General features: G+C 40.7%; 1 protein-coding gene across 1 annotated transcript in view; it reads right to left on the bottom strand.

The window, feature by feature from the left end:
• Positions 1-14,867, bottom strand: part of RAP1B (RAP1B, member of RAS oncogene family) — a 41,083-nt gene that overhangs the window by 10,380 nt on the left and 15,836 nt on the right. The window contains exon 2 of the mRNA XM_058673369.1: positions 426-509. Within this exon, the coding sequence (XP_058529352.1) occupies positions 426-482 (57 nt within the window). The 5' untranslated portion in view covers positions 483-509. The remainder of the gene's footprint in view (positions 1-425; positions 510-14,867) is intronic.

The raw sequence follows: 14,867 nt of genomic DNA, 5'->3' as shown, positions 1-14,867 counted from the left end.
TTATACAGATACATAACATACACACTAAACATTCCTCTTGATCACTTAGAAAACAAATGAAAAAACACTCATCTCACACTGTACACACTTCTCAGTTTGATCCAAGCAATCATGTTCTGTGCAAGGTGATTATTCTATGTGGTTAAAGAATTGTCTTGCTAGGGAGCAACAGAAGGTCAATCTACCTTCTGTGAAACTCTGCTAAACTCTGAACTATTCATCAAATTATCTTCCCCAAATTTCTCCTGTTCACGAATCTTTATCAACAAATTTTATCTTTGTTCTGGGCATATCATTACTTGATGCCAAAGCAGGGATGTTAAACTAAACAGCCAAATTTTGGTATTTTATTAAATAATCAAAACCTAAAACTTAATAGGAAGTAGCCTGGAGTAAAAAGTTTGGGTGCAGTGAGAATGACTTACCAGAGCAGACTTTCCAACACCTCCTGAGCCAAGAACAACCAGTTTATATTCACGCATGATGCAAACTTGTCAAAATTTAGTACCCTGGTGTAAAGAGAAAAGATTAATTTTTTCAAGTAGCCTTTGTGTTTATGTATTTCTTATAAGGCATTTAGGCAAGTACTCTTTTTCAAAATGATTACAACACTAATATAAAACATAATGATAAAAATGGTCTTAATATGCTTACTTTTCCTTTCGCAGAAGCCATTCACTCCAAAGAATAGGAAAGCAATGACAAACACGGCACAAACCACCTGCAATAATGATCCCTAGGCAAGCCGAGTGTGTGCAAGGATACAAAATATTCATTCAATGAACAACACAGACAAAAATTCCTGCTTCATCAAATTCACGTTCTAGAAAGATGAACAGGATCTGGCAGGATCTTCAAACAAATCCATGTCTCATTTGCTACGTGAAGTTTTATTAAAACACAGCCACACTCATTCCTTTGTAAATTGTCTGGTTTATTTGTAGATGTAGGGCAGAGTTACAGAGTGAGGGAGAGGAGAGATTTCCCATCTGCTGGTTCACTCCTCAAATGGCCACAAGAGCCAGAGCTGGGGTGGTCTGAAGCTGGGAGACAGGAACTTCTTGTGGGTCTCTCATGTGAGCAGCAGGGACCCAAGAACATCAGCCATCTTCTGTTGCTTTCCCAGAAACATTTGCAGGGAGCTGGACTGGAAGTGTAGCACCTGGGACTTGAATTAGTGCCCACCTGGAATGCTGGCCCTAGGTTTTACAAAATCTCAATCATGTAACTACGAGATGCTCAAAGCAAATTTCATCAATCATTAACAATTTGAATTTGCCTTGGTGAACACCACTCTGCAAATTCACCAACTAGTGATGGCTCCTGACTTCTAAGTTAATCAAGAACTGACTCATCAGCCTGGTATGGTAACTTAGCGGGCTGAAGTTCTCACCTTGCACGCGCCGGGATCCCATATGGGTGTCAGTTCTAATCCCGGCAGCCCTGCTTCCCATCCAGCTCCCTGTTTGTGGCCTGGGAAAACAGTCAAGGACAGCCCAAAGCCTTGGGACCCTGCACCTCCATGGGAGACCCGGAAGAGGCTCTGGGTTCCTGGCTTTTCAACGAATGGATGATCTTCCTCTCTTTCCTCCCCTCTGTATATCCAATAAAAATAAATCTTTAAAAAGAATTGACTCATTTTAACATGTGCAATTCTGAATACTGAACATCAATGACTTTTCTTCTCTGTAGTGCCTTTAGAGACGACATAATTCACTTGTGCTTTTGAGAGTACATGAGTCTCTGAAATTCATGATTTCCAAGAAACCTACAAGTGTCCTCTCCTTAGGGGATGTACTTTCTGACCCAGACAGCTTTTATCTTAAATAATCAATAACTTCAGCTTAGTGCTTTTTTGTTTCAAATACTGAATGTCATTTCTTATCCTTGCAGCTGATGCAAGATTGTCATTTGGCATCATTCCTCAAAAGTACAATGAATGACTCCTTGAATACAATTTGTCAATCTTGCCATCATGGGAGCTCCACTTTGGTCCCTTAAGCTCATATCACTGAATTAATTTTATCTTTAGTTCTGTAAACTAAGTAGGTCTTTATATAAAGCAATTAAGATTTTTGATTTTGGCATGTACTATATGGTAAGTTATTTCTGCCACCAGTTTAGTTCTTCAGCTACTTGTTTAACTTCTGCTTTTGCGTTTCTGAAAAGTTCTGTCTGAAAAGTGTATTGCTTTGTCCCATGAGTAAGGGAGTGGTCTCTAGAAATGGATGGAAACGCAGATCTGAGAATTCTCCAATCCAATCCAATCCAATCCAATCCAATCCAATCCAAGCTGACCCCCAAACATGTCAGGCTGAAGAGGAGTAAAGCCAAAATCCAGTCCAGGAGGCAGCAGAAGATGGCTCAGGTTGTGGGGTCTCTGTCATGCACAACAGAGGTCTGCACTAAGTTCCTGGGCTCCTGGCTTCAACTTGGCCTACTCTGGCTGCTGTGGGCATTCGGGGCGTGACCATGAAGACTGGATCTCTCTCCTCTGTCCCTCTGCCTCGCAGGTAAAACAAACATAAAGAAAAACTCAGTTGGCATATGGCAATACCCAATGAAGCGACAACACAGACCTAAGGATTTAGTACTTCAACACAAGAGAAAGTTCTGCTTTCTGACCATTTATCCCCCCCAAGATTCCTTTTCGTGAGTGTAGTGATCTTTTCTCCTGAAGATTTTATTTATTTGAAAGGTGGAGTGACATAGAGAGGGGCAGACAGACACAGTCCCTCTACAAATGCCCACATCAGCCAGGGCTAGTGCAGGCTAAAGCTAGGAGCCAGGGACTCCATCTAGATCAGCCATATAGGTGGCCGGGCATCAAGCCTGTGGGCTCCCAGGTACATTAGCAGGAAGCTGAGTGCTAAATGAGTGCCCCAGGCAATGGCTTAATCCACATCGCCAACACCCACCCCAGCAATCATTCTCATAGGATTACATGGTCAAAGCCACACTACTTCCTCTTAAAACAACTTGGCATCTTTTAAGAACATTCAATACAAACTGAGCTTTCAGATTGATAAATGACAAAAACTGTGACTAAAAACAACTAAGGTCAACCTGTGAAACGTCATGATTAATGTTTTAAAGGGAATTTAAAAAACTACGGGACAAAATACCATCCAACAATCAACTTCTTCACATGGCTTTCTAGGGCCTCATTTTAACAGTCTACATAGTCCTTGTTAGTCCTTCCTTTCAAACATTTAGAACTCCACCCTCTACAGGAATCACATAGGTCTCTTGCTTAGTGTCCATAATAACCATTGTATTCTCTTTTTCTTCACCTGCAAATGAACTTATTTATTTTATTACAAAGTCAGATATACAGAGAGGAGAGACAGAGAGGAAGATCTTCCATCCGATGATTCACTCCCCAAGTGACCACAACAGCCGGTGCTGCGCCGATCCAAAGCTGGGAACCTGGAACCTCTTCCAGGTCTCCCACGTGGGTGCAGGGTCCCAAGGCTTTGGGCCGTCCTTGACTGCTCTCCCAGGCCACAAGCAGGGAGCTGGATGGGAAGTGGAGCTGCCAGGATTAGAACCGGCGCCCATATGGGATCCAGGGGCATTCAAGGCAAGGATATCAGCCGCTAGGCCACGCCTCCGGGCCCTGTTCTTGGTGATTTCTTAAGAAAGAAACAATCACATGATAATAGCTCCTTTAAATTACCACAGAAGGCACAGAAGTTGTATTTAAACTCGGATTTAGAATATATTTCAAGGTTATACTTAAGGACTTATTTAAGTTCAGGAAAACTGACAAATCTGATGCAAAATTCAGAGTTATTAGACCTCCAACATATAGAAAACAGTTCAAACCAGCAGGACAGCAAAGATAAAGCATTTAAATGATCTAGATGAGGTGTTTGGTCAGGAGTAGAACCGCCACGTGGCCTCCTGTAGCAGATTCCATCTTCCCACTAACACACACATAGGGGGCAGCAGGAAATGGCTTACATGCAAGACCAACACTGGGTTCTTTGTTCCTAGCTTCTGCTTAGCCCAGGCCTCACTGCCGCTGTTATTTGGGGAGTGAACTAGTGGGAGATTTTATTGTCTGTTCCTTTCTGCACTTCAAATAAAATAAATAGGGCCAGGAGTAATAGCCTAGTGGCTAAAGTTCTCACCTTGAATGTGCCAGGATCCCATAAGGGTGCCATTTCTAATCCCGGCAGCTCCACTTCCCATGCAGCTTCCTGCCTGTGGCCTGGGAAAGCAGTTGAGGACAACCCAAAGTCTTGGGACCCTGTACCCGCGTGGGAGACCTGGAAGAAGTTCCTGGTTCCCGGCTTCAGATTGGCTCAGCTCCAGCTACTGTGGCTGTTTGGGGAGTGACTCACTGGATGGAAGCTCTCCCCCTCTGTATATCTGCCTTTCCAATAAAAATAAATACATCTTTAAAATAAATAAATAAAAATTTAAAAGCGATTTATGAGAACAAACATGGCGGTAGATCAGGTTAGGCTGAAGGCTGGCATCCCATACGAGCCCCACGTAGTCAGAATCTTGGCTGTACCTTTTCCTGATCCAGCTCCCTATTAATGTGTCTGGGAGGGCAGCATAACATGGCTCAAGTGCCTGAATTTGAATTAATCAGCAAATACAATTACCTACATTAAGCTTCATACTATCTAATGAAGGACACTAGATCTTTATTTTCCTTGGTTCATCAGGAAACAATGTAGTTTATATCCAAAATGAATTTTGGAATGGTTTTATCAGCACCACTATCATTTGCTCTTCTTTATCAGCAAAGAAGTGTAGCTTCTCCATCTAACCAGGCACTCACACAATTACAAATATGACACTGGTCATGTTGCCTTTCTAAAAATGCATGCTTACAGTTGAGGAAAACTACAATTTTAAAGATTTATTTTATCTTTTTCTTATTGGAAAGGCAGATATACAGAGAGAAGGAGAGACAGAAAAATCTGCTACTTCCCAAGTGGCCACAACCACCAGAGCGGAGCCGATCTGAAGCCGGCAGGCAGGAGCTTCTTCTGGGTCTCTCATTTGCACGCAGGGTCCCAAGGCATTGGGCCATCCATTCTCCACTACTTTCCCAGGCCATAGGCAGGGAGTTGGATGGGAAGTGGAGCAGCTGGGATATGAACAGGTAGCCTTGTGGGATCCTGGCACATGCAAGGTGACTACTTTAGCTACTAAGTTACTGCACTGGGCCCGAAAATTAATAAAACAAGCAAACAACAAAAAACTCAAAAGTATCAAAATACTGAAAATTCCATTAAAAATTCTACCTACCCTAACATACTAAATACATAAATATTTGTTTGGCTAATTTTTAGCACAAGATGGGTAATTTATGCAGATCACCTACAATTTATATAACCAACATGATCAATTAAAGTAACTAACAGCTTACACTTTGCTATTACTTCTTGCAAGATATCTGGGTACTGGGTCTGGCACTGTGTTGCAGCATATAAAGCTACTGCCTTGCCTCCAGCATCCCATGTGGGTTCTGGTCTTTGTCCCAGCTGCTCTATGTCTGACCCAGGTCTCTGCTCATGGCCTGGGAGAAGCAGAGAAAGATGGATTGAGTGTTTACGACTTCGTCATTCTTGTGGGAAACACAGATGAAACTTAGGTCCTTACTTCGACCTGGCCAATATTGGAAGATTACATGTGTGTGTTTACTCTTCCAAATAAAGGAACAAATCTTAAACAAACCACAACCAGGCTAGTATATTCAACTCTTTGAAAGTTGTAGGCTGGTAATTTATGCCAGTATGGTGGCATACATTAATCCTCTGCCCTGCAGTACTAGCATCCCACATGGGAGCCATCTGGGGTCTTGGCTTGCCCTATGGCTGATCAAACTTCCTGCTAATGATCTGGGAAAGCAATGGAGGACAGCCCAAGGCCTCAGATCCCCGCACCCATAGGGAAGACCTGCAGGAAGCTCCTGGCTCCTACTTTATACTGGTCTAGCTCTGGCTGTTGCGACCATGTGGGGAGTGGCTCACTGGATTGGAGATCTCTGTCTCTCACCCTCTACAACTCTGCCATCAGTAAAATAATTTTTTTTAAAAAAGTTGTTTATATATTACTTCTACAACTGTGTCCATTTACTTCATGTAACATAACTTTTCTTGCATTTTTTTTCTCACCAATTTAAGAGGTTACTTAATTCCAATCTCAGAACAAATCCCAGCAAAGAATTGAAAATAAAGAAAACAAAACTTCCTAGGGGTTCCTTTCAAAGTCAGTTTCCAGTGGCTGCTTCATAATTGTTTGAAATGAATATAGAGCAAAACAGACAAAATCATATTCTATGTTAAATCTGGTAAACTTTTCTTGTAGTGTGTCAGAAATTAACAACTGGTATTTACACTAATACATAGAATGCTATAATTATTTAAATTTTTTGTCAAAAAAATCTAGTGAAGTTTTACTTTAAATGCAGTTAGTGCATGAAGATATTTATCAAAAACCACATGCTCTAATTACTACGTAGGATTGCCCATAGCATTCTTGACAAAAATCTAAGTAAGAGCCCCAAAAGTAAGCATTACAGATCTAAATTTTGAACTACAAGATTATTTTTTCAAAAATCTGAGGAAATTAAGGGTTGGTATGGTAGTCTGGCAGCTAAAGTCCTCGCCTCGCATGTGCTGGGATCACAAATGAGTGCCGGTTCTGATCCCGATAGCCTCACTTCCGCTCACTTGGGTATTGAACCAGCAGATAGAAGATCTCTCTCTGTAATTTTGTCTTAAAAAAAAAAAAAAGGACTAAATTATCCCTTTTAAAAACTCTTAGTTAAGTATTTGGTGTTGACATTTACAGAGCAGGTATTCAAAGAAAAATAAAATCTAAGTAATACCAAGGTTATTTTAATATAGCGTTCAATACTCAACATTAGTAAGTATATATCAAGAAGCTACTATATGTTAAGGGCTGTTCTAGGCAATGAGAATAAAACAATGAATAAAAAAATCCTGTAGGGCCTGGTGCCATGGCTTAGTGGCTAAAGTCTTGAATGCACTGGGATCCCATATGAATGCTGGTTCTAATTCTGGTGGCTCCACTTCCCATCCAGCTCCCTGCTTGTGGCCTGGGAAAGAGTCAAGGACGGCTCAAAGTCTTGGGACCCTGTACCCGTGTAGGGTCCTGGAAGAGGCTCCTGGCTTCGAATTGGCTCAGCTCCAGTCGTTGTGGCTGCTTGGGGAGTGAATCATCAGATGGAAGATCTTCCTCTCTGTTTATCTAACTTTCCAATACAAAAAAAGTAAATCTTTAAAACAATCCTGTCATTAGAATTTATAATCTAGTAGAAAACAAAGTCAATATTACGTGGTAAATAGTATGAGGGAAAAAAATATAACAAGTTAGAAGAGATTAAAAACATGGGACTAGATGGATTATTTTATATGTAGTTATAAAGAACTCTGAAGTCAAAGTACCATGTGAATATCAACTGAGTATCAAAAGAATTCCTCTAATCAACTATTAAATTAAATCCTGTTTTTGATTTAAAAAAAAAAAAAGATCCCACTATCACGCTTTGCAATCACCTTTGGTAACAATTCATAGCTGAAGTTAACTTTGGACTTGGGCTGGAAATTCATTCAGCCTATACTGCAATAATGCCTTTGAGGCCTCTTCCTCTTTTGCTGACAGCAGCAAAACTGTTTCGGCTTGCAGCAGCCCTGGCCACTGCAGCCATGTGGGGAGTGAACCCGCACATCAAAGATCTCTGTGGTTGTCTCTTCTTCTTTGTGTAGCTCTTTCAAAATAAAATCAATCTTAGAAAAAAAAAAAAAAGAAGAAGAAAGAACTGAATAGAAATTTTTTTTTTCCAAAGATTTATTCATTTTATTACAGCCAGATATACACAGAGGAGGAGAGACAGAGAGGAAGATCTTCCGTCCGATGATTGACTCCCCAAGTGAGCCGCAATGGGCCAGTGTCGCCGATCCGAAGCCGGGAACCTGGAACTTCTTCCGGGTCTCCCACGCGGGTGCAGTGTTCCAATGCATTGGGCCGTCCTCAACTGCTTTCCCAGGCCACAAGCAGGGAGCTGGATGGGAAGTGGAGCTGCCGGGATTAGAACCGGCGCCCATATGGGATCCCGGGGCGTTCAAGGCGAGGACTTTAGCCGCTAGACCACGCCGCCGGGCCCGAACTGAATAGAAACTTAAGTGTTTGAACTGGACAGGCCTTGTGGAATAGCAGGCTAAGCCTTTACTAATTCTTGTCCCTGCTAATGCCTGGGACACCAACAGGTGGTTGCTCAAGTACTTGGGCATCCACACTCTAGCGTGGGGCCTGCACAAAGTTCCTGTTTCGCTTGCATCATTCCTGGCCATCACAGCCATTGAGGGAGTGAATCAGCAGATGAAGATCTTTCTGTTACTTCTTCTCTATGGGTAACTCTACTTCTTAAGTAAGTCAGTTTTCAAATTTTACTTCAGGGGGCCTGGCACAACAGCCTAACGGCTAATCCTTGCCTTGCATCTGCCGGAATCCCATATAGGTGTCAGTTCATGTCCCAGCTGCTCTACTTCCCTTCCAGCTCTCAGCTTGTGGCTGGGAAGGCAGTAAAGGAAGGCCCAGAGCTGTGGGACCCTGCACCCACGTGAGAGACCAGGAAAAAGTGCCCAGCTTCGGGACAGCTCAGCTCTGGCTGTTGCAGCCACTTGCAGAGTGAACCAGTGGATGGAGGATCTTCCTCTCTGTCTCTCTTCTCTGTAATATCAGGCTTTTTCAATTAAAAAATAACAAATCTGGGCCCAGCGGCGTGGCCTAGTGGCTAAAAGTCCTCGCCTTGAAAGCCCCGGGATCCCATATGGGCGCCGGTTCTAATCCTGGCAGCTCCACTTTCCATCCAGCTCCCTGCCTGTGGCCTGGGAAAGCAGTTGAGGACGGCCCAATGCATTGGGACCCTGCACCCGCGTGGGAGACCTGGAAGAGGTTCCAGGTTCCCGGCTTCGGATCGGCGTGCACCGGCCCGTTGCGGCTCACTTGGGGAGTGAATCATCGGACAGAAGATCTTCCTCTCTGTCTCTCCTCCTCTCTGTATATCTGGCTGTAATAAAATGAATAAAACTTAAAAAAAAAAATAACAAATCTTTAAAAAGTTTCAGGGAGGTGATACATCCAATTAAAAAAAGGGTTTGAATGTCATATTCCCTTTCCTTAACTACTGTAAAAAATGTAAAGGTCAGCTTTGGTGGTAAAATTTAATGATAATCATGATACTCTGCTGGCTCTGTCTTCAAACCAGAGAGGGTATACCTAAAAGCCATTGAACTTGGCTGGACAACAAGATGCTGGACTCTAGGCTTGGTATATGCTTGCAATAAGGGAATCTCAACTAAACTTGAACTGTGGTTATGCAACAAGGTGGAGGAATCCACCATGGTGGGATGGTTTGGGGAGGGGAGGAGAGAACCCAAGTACCTATGAAACTGTGACACATAATACAATGTAATTAATGAATAAATTAAAAAATTTTAATGATAATCTACTCTTTCCTTATTTCACAGTAGTAATTTTATACTAGACATTTCAGAGTTATCGTCTATCAAGTAGAACACATTCTTTTAAGATTTATTTATTTTTACTAGAAAGATTTACAGAGAGGAGAGACAGAGAGGAAGACCTTCCATCTGCTGGTTCATTCCCCAAGTAGCCACAATGGCCAGAGCTGAGGTGATCCAAAGCCAGGAGCCAGGAGCTTCTTCCGGGTCTCCAATATGTGTGTGCAGGGTCCCAAGGCCTTGGGCCATCCTCTGCTGCCTTCCTAGGCCACAGGCAGGGAGCTGGAAGGGAAGTGGAGCAGCAGGGATACAAACTAGTGATCACATGGGATCGCGGTGCATACAAGGCAAGGTCTTTAGCCACTAGGACACTGCAGCGGGCCCAGAACACAATATAAGGTGATCTCTCCATTCATAAGTTGTAAAAATCCTAATACTAAGTACATATTCAACCATGGTAAGACGCAAAGACCTTCCACATTTCCTTCTTCTCTTTGACATGTTAGTTCAAGTTGTATCATACAAAGTTTTCTAATTAATCAAACATTAGCTCATGTACATGAGACATTCTTTCAAGAAATTTATTTCAAACATCACCCCAAATGAGGAGACAGGCTGAGTAAGAAATTACTCATATTGGTTACACAGACTAAGACTAGGCTGTAAAATACAAAATAAGACTGAATGATCATCTTTATGGGCAATAATACTGATTTCAAAGGGTTGATGGACAGATTCAATAAGAATATCTATATCTATATATATCTATAGATATATATAGATATATATCTATATAGATATATATCTCTATAGATATCTATAGATATATATAGATAGATAGTTGGGAACGGCGCTGTGGCCTATAGGCTAAAGTCCTCACCTTGAATGCGCCAGGATCCCACATGGGAGCCAGTTCTAATCCCTGTGGCTCAACTTTCCATCCAGCTCCCTGCTTGTTGCCTGGGAAAGCAGTTGAGGACAGCCCAAAGCCTTGGGACTCTGTACCTGCGTGGGAGACCTGGAGGAGATTCCTGGCTCCGGGCTTTGGATTGGCACAGCATGGGCCGTTTCAGTCACTTGAGGAGCCAGTCATTGGATGGAAGATCTTCCTCTCTGTATATCTAACTTGGCAATAAAAAAAAAAAAAAAAAAAAAAAAACCAAACAAACAAAAACAAAAAAAAGTACATTGCTGATAAAATTCTTAAATTCTAATATTACCATCACTGACCAAATGCACAGTGATCTCTTATTATTAATTTTGGTGCCTACTATCTGGTTTACAAATGTTTCTTGAATCCTTGACTAACTAAGGAAAGAATTACTGAGATTTCTAATGGATCATTACCCTTTCTAGATAAGCTGGCAAGGAAGTTCAGTCACTTATTGACAGATATTACACATCTCCACTGAAAATGAACTACCCAAGTCTTGGTTTGGGTAGTTAAAAAACCATAGTTCTTATATTTTAGGCATTATATAGCCCAATAAAAAGAGGACATCCTTGAAGAGAAGAATGCTAAAACTAACAATTGTGCAGCTCCAGAAACACCTGATATTTTATTTTAAAACTTTAAATTTCTTTCCATTAAAATGTCAAGTATTTCTAAATGGCTATAGTTAAATTTTTCCAGAGTACTGATAACAAGCAGTTCTCCTATACTCAAGTTGTTTAGCCACAACCCTCCAACCTCCTTCTTGCAATTCTGTGATCTTAAATTATAAAGGGCTAAGTAAAAGCACTTAACTACCAGTTCCTAAAGTCAAATGACATTACTTCTCCCCCTTCCCTGTATGCTTTCTGGAGAGAGAATATATCTGAGTTCTCCTTTCCGCCTCCAATGCCCAAAGTCGAATAGTTAACACAGTTTATTGTGTTCTCTTTCTACTACTAAATAAAACCTATTCAGATGTCAGTAGGACCCAGTGCTAATGCTGGACAAAACAAATGACAGAATTCAAAACTCCTGTGCAAACTTAAAAATTACTCTGGACTCTCATCTTGTTCATATCAGCAGCTGATAAGTGTTTGGCATGTAAAAGAGTCTAATATATAACAATATTTTGCAGAACAAAGACGTTAAAATTGCACAAATCTCACTGATGACAATAGATATAGATAGTTATAGGTATATAGATATAGATATGTAACTGAATATTATGTCACAGATTATGGTTAAACCCAAAAAGCATACATTTAAAATGAAGCTAGTTTGCCAACTAAAATATTATCCAGGTTTTTAAAATACTGATTTATTTATTATATATATATAAAAGAGAGAGACATTTCCTTTTTACGTTTTATGCATCAATGTCTGAAATAACCAGAGTTGGGCCAGGCAGTGAGTTGTTCCATGTTCCCTTCTAAGGCCCCCTCATGAAATAATTCTTATGGATCAGTTTATACGAATAGAAGGCACATACCAGATTTTACCAAAAGGATGATGGCCCACAAGTTAATGTGTGTGTCACAGAATGCATTTATTTTTGGGTGTATTTTTCATAATGTATACAGTATACACAATAAAACGTGTACATTAAAAATAAATACCTTGGAGGAAAAAAAAATGGGTGAGGCCCAAATACTACCTCACAACTTGTGGGGTCAGCGTTGGTGAGGCTGCCACGTGCGATGCCAGAAGTCCACTCCAGAGTGAAGGACTGGTCTGCTTCTGCCCTTGCTCCCTGCTCACGCCTAGGAAGGCAGTGGACAATGGCCCAAACACTTGGGTCCCTGTCTTCCAAGTGGGAGACCTGGATGGAATCCCTGCCTCCTGGCTTTGGCTGCTGTGACCACTTGGGGAGTGAAAGAGTGCATACAAGATCTCTATGCCACCTGCCCATTAAATAAACACATCTTAAAGAAACAATACAAGAAGCAGGGAATTGGAAATCAAACAGAAAACGGCTCAAATACCTCATGTAGAAAAATTCCTCCCTTGCTCTTTTCACACATTAACACGGTTAGAAAAAAAACTATTCCAATAAATCATATCTTCACTGAAACATTCAATAGTGTATTTTGACTGGCAATTTAAGGTCACCTTTTTCAGCTGTATTATTGTAGCTACATTCACTTTAGTATCTTTCCCATCTAAGCTTGTATAATTTATCAGTAATCTGACAAATGCAGAAGAACCAGTTTTCTTTACAGATTTCTCAGTTCAACTGAGTCAACAGATGAGCAAGGGAGTTAAGTAACCAAAAGCACAGAGACCAACAATGCTTCAAGAAGAACAGGAAAGAAATAATGTGGGCTTCGATGACTTTTTTAGTTTCCATCAACTTCTTCCAAATAACGGATCTGCACAGAATTTCCCTCTGTTTGAGAATTCTCTGTCATGTTTTTTTCTCTCATCACATCTAGCAACAACTGCATAGGCATGCATACATGTCCAAAAATCTTTTGTCTTGCACACATAATTGAGATAAACCGAGTATGTACATTAACTTTACTATTTGCTATTTATCTTAGAACCTGACTTTTAAAAGGCCATAGTTTGCTACATTTTAAATTGAGAAAATAAAAGAGGAAAATAATGTAATGGTTTAGAGTATTTTCTGTAGTTTCAGTTCCACTCCATGTTACATGAGTGACCTTGGTTAGGCCATTTTAGCCTCTGTGCTTCATGGCATCATCTGGAAACGGGAGTAACAGTATCTACTTTGCTTGTTTTCTAGATTTAAATAAAGTAATTTGACATGTAAAATAGTATGTAATAGACAGGCAGTGAAGGTTGATTTGCTAGTCTCATCTATCTAGCTGTATTGGGAATCTGAAAACTTGAAACATCTAAGGAACTGCAAAAACATCTTTTTAGTAGGAAATCATAACTTGGAGTTGTCATTGATTTTTTTTTTCCTTTCTCCCTCTTTACCAAGTTTGATCCATTCTATCTTGGAATCCTTTAGTTTCTGACTTAATTTTTAAAAGATTTGGTTATTTGAAGGACAGAGTTACAGGGGGAGCAGAGAAAAAAAAAAAAGAGAGATCCTCCACCCACTGGCTTATTCCCCCCAAAGCTAGAATGGCTGGAACTGGGCTACTCCAAAGCCAGAAATCCAGAGCTCAGGACTTGGCCCATCTTTTTGTTGTTTTTCCCAGGCACATCTGTGGGGAGCTGGGTCAGAAACAGAACAGCAGGGATATGACACAGCGCTCATATGGAACGCAGGTGCCACAGGCATCAGCTTTACTGGCTAAGCCACAGCACAGGTCCCTACCTTAGAATCTTCAGAATCAACTCCATTCGCTCCACTATCTTACAATGGTCCTTCTTATTTCTCAGTCAGGAAGAAGTATACAGGAAACAAACATAAAATGGAAACATAAATTTATAATACACCTAAATTTCAACGAGCAAATAAGGGATGTTCCTTTTAATTAGGATGGAGGTAGGAATCTGACAAATGTGAGGAAAAAATACAACTCTACTTTGGTGGGCTTAATAGACCAGAAGACTGTGTACTCCACATTCTTTTAGGGTTTCCTCTAAAGTTATGTTAAAATTCAGCCGAAACAGAATCACCCCTACTCCCTCCCACACAATGTGTAGTGTAGTAAGTTAAACCTCTGTATGCAGTGTCAGCAATCCATACAGAAACTGGTTCATTTCCCAGCCGCCCCTATTCAGCCCTCTGCTTGGGGCTTGAGAAAGCAGCAGCGAGAAGCATAAGTCCTTAGGACCCTGTACCCACAAGAAAGACCCTAAAGAAACTCATGGTTTTGGACTGGCATGGCTGTAGACGTTGTGGCCATTTTGGGAGTGAACCAGAATATCTGTCTCCTCTTCTCTCTGCAACTCTGCCCTTCAAATGAAAATAAAATAAATCTTTTTTTAAAAAATTGAGTGGTATAATGTATTAATATTTTAAATTGTTGATTCTGTTTCAAAAAAAAACCCACAAAAAACTAAAAACCCAGAATCATATACACTTCACAGTATATGTGTATGTCCCCAAACAACTTACATCCTAAGGCTTAACTGCAGAGAAATTCCGCAGGATTTTTAGTTGCCACTTTATCCTCAAAAACCTACTGATGAGTTTTGTAATTTATACGACAAGCACACAAAAGCCAGTTCTACCACAGGAATGATCAGTCACAGACTATCCTAGACATTCTAGAAACAATCTTTAACCCACTCTAAAGATAATTCAGACAGAATTTTCAGGTTTCTTCAGACTTCACTACAGCCAATAAATGACATTTAAATAAAGCATAAATTATTTAAAATATTATGCATTTGTTAGTTAAAAGTTTTTAGTATTGCTTCCTAAAGACACCAAGATATATCATACAAATAAATCCCCGAGTACACCCAAGTTTTCAATTGAACATTAAGAATGTATG

This window comes from Ochotona princeps, chromosome 15, assembly GCF_030435755.1.
Source record: "Ochotona princeps isolate mOchPri1 chromosome 15, mOchPri1.hap1, whole genome shotgun sequence".
NCBI classification, from domain to species: domain Eukaryota; kingdom Metazoa; phylum Chordata; class Mammalia; order Lagomorpha; family Ochotonidae; genus Ochotona; species Ochotona princeps.
Note: the sequence above shows the minus strand (reverse complement) of the source record. Positions and strands in the feature narration are given on the sequence as shown.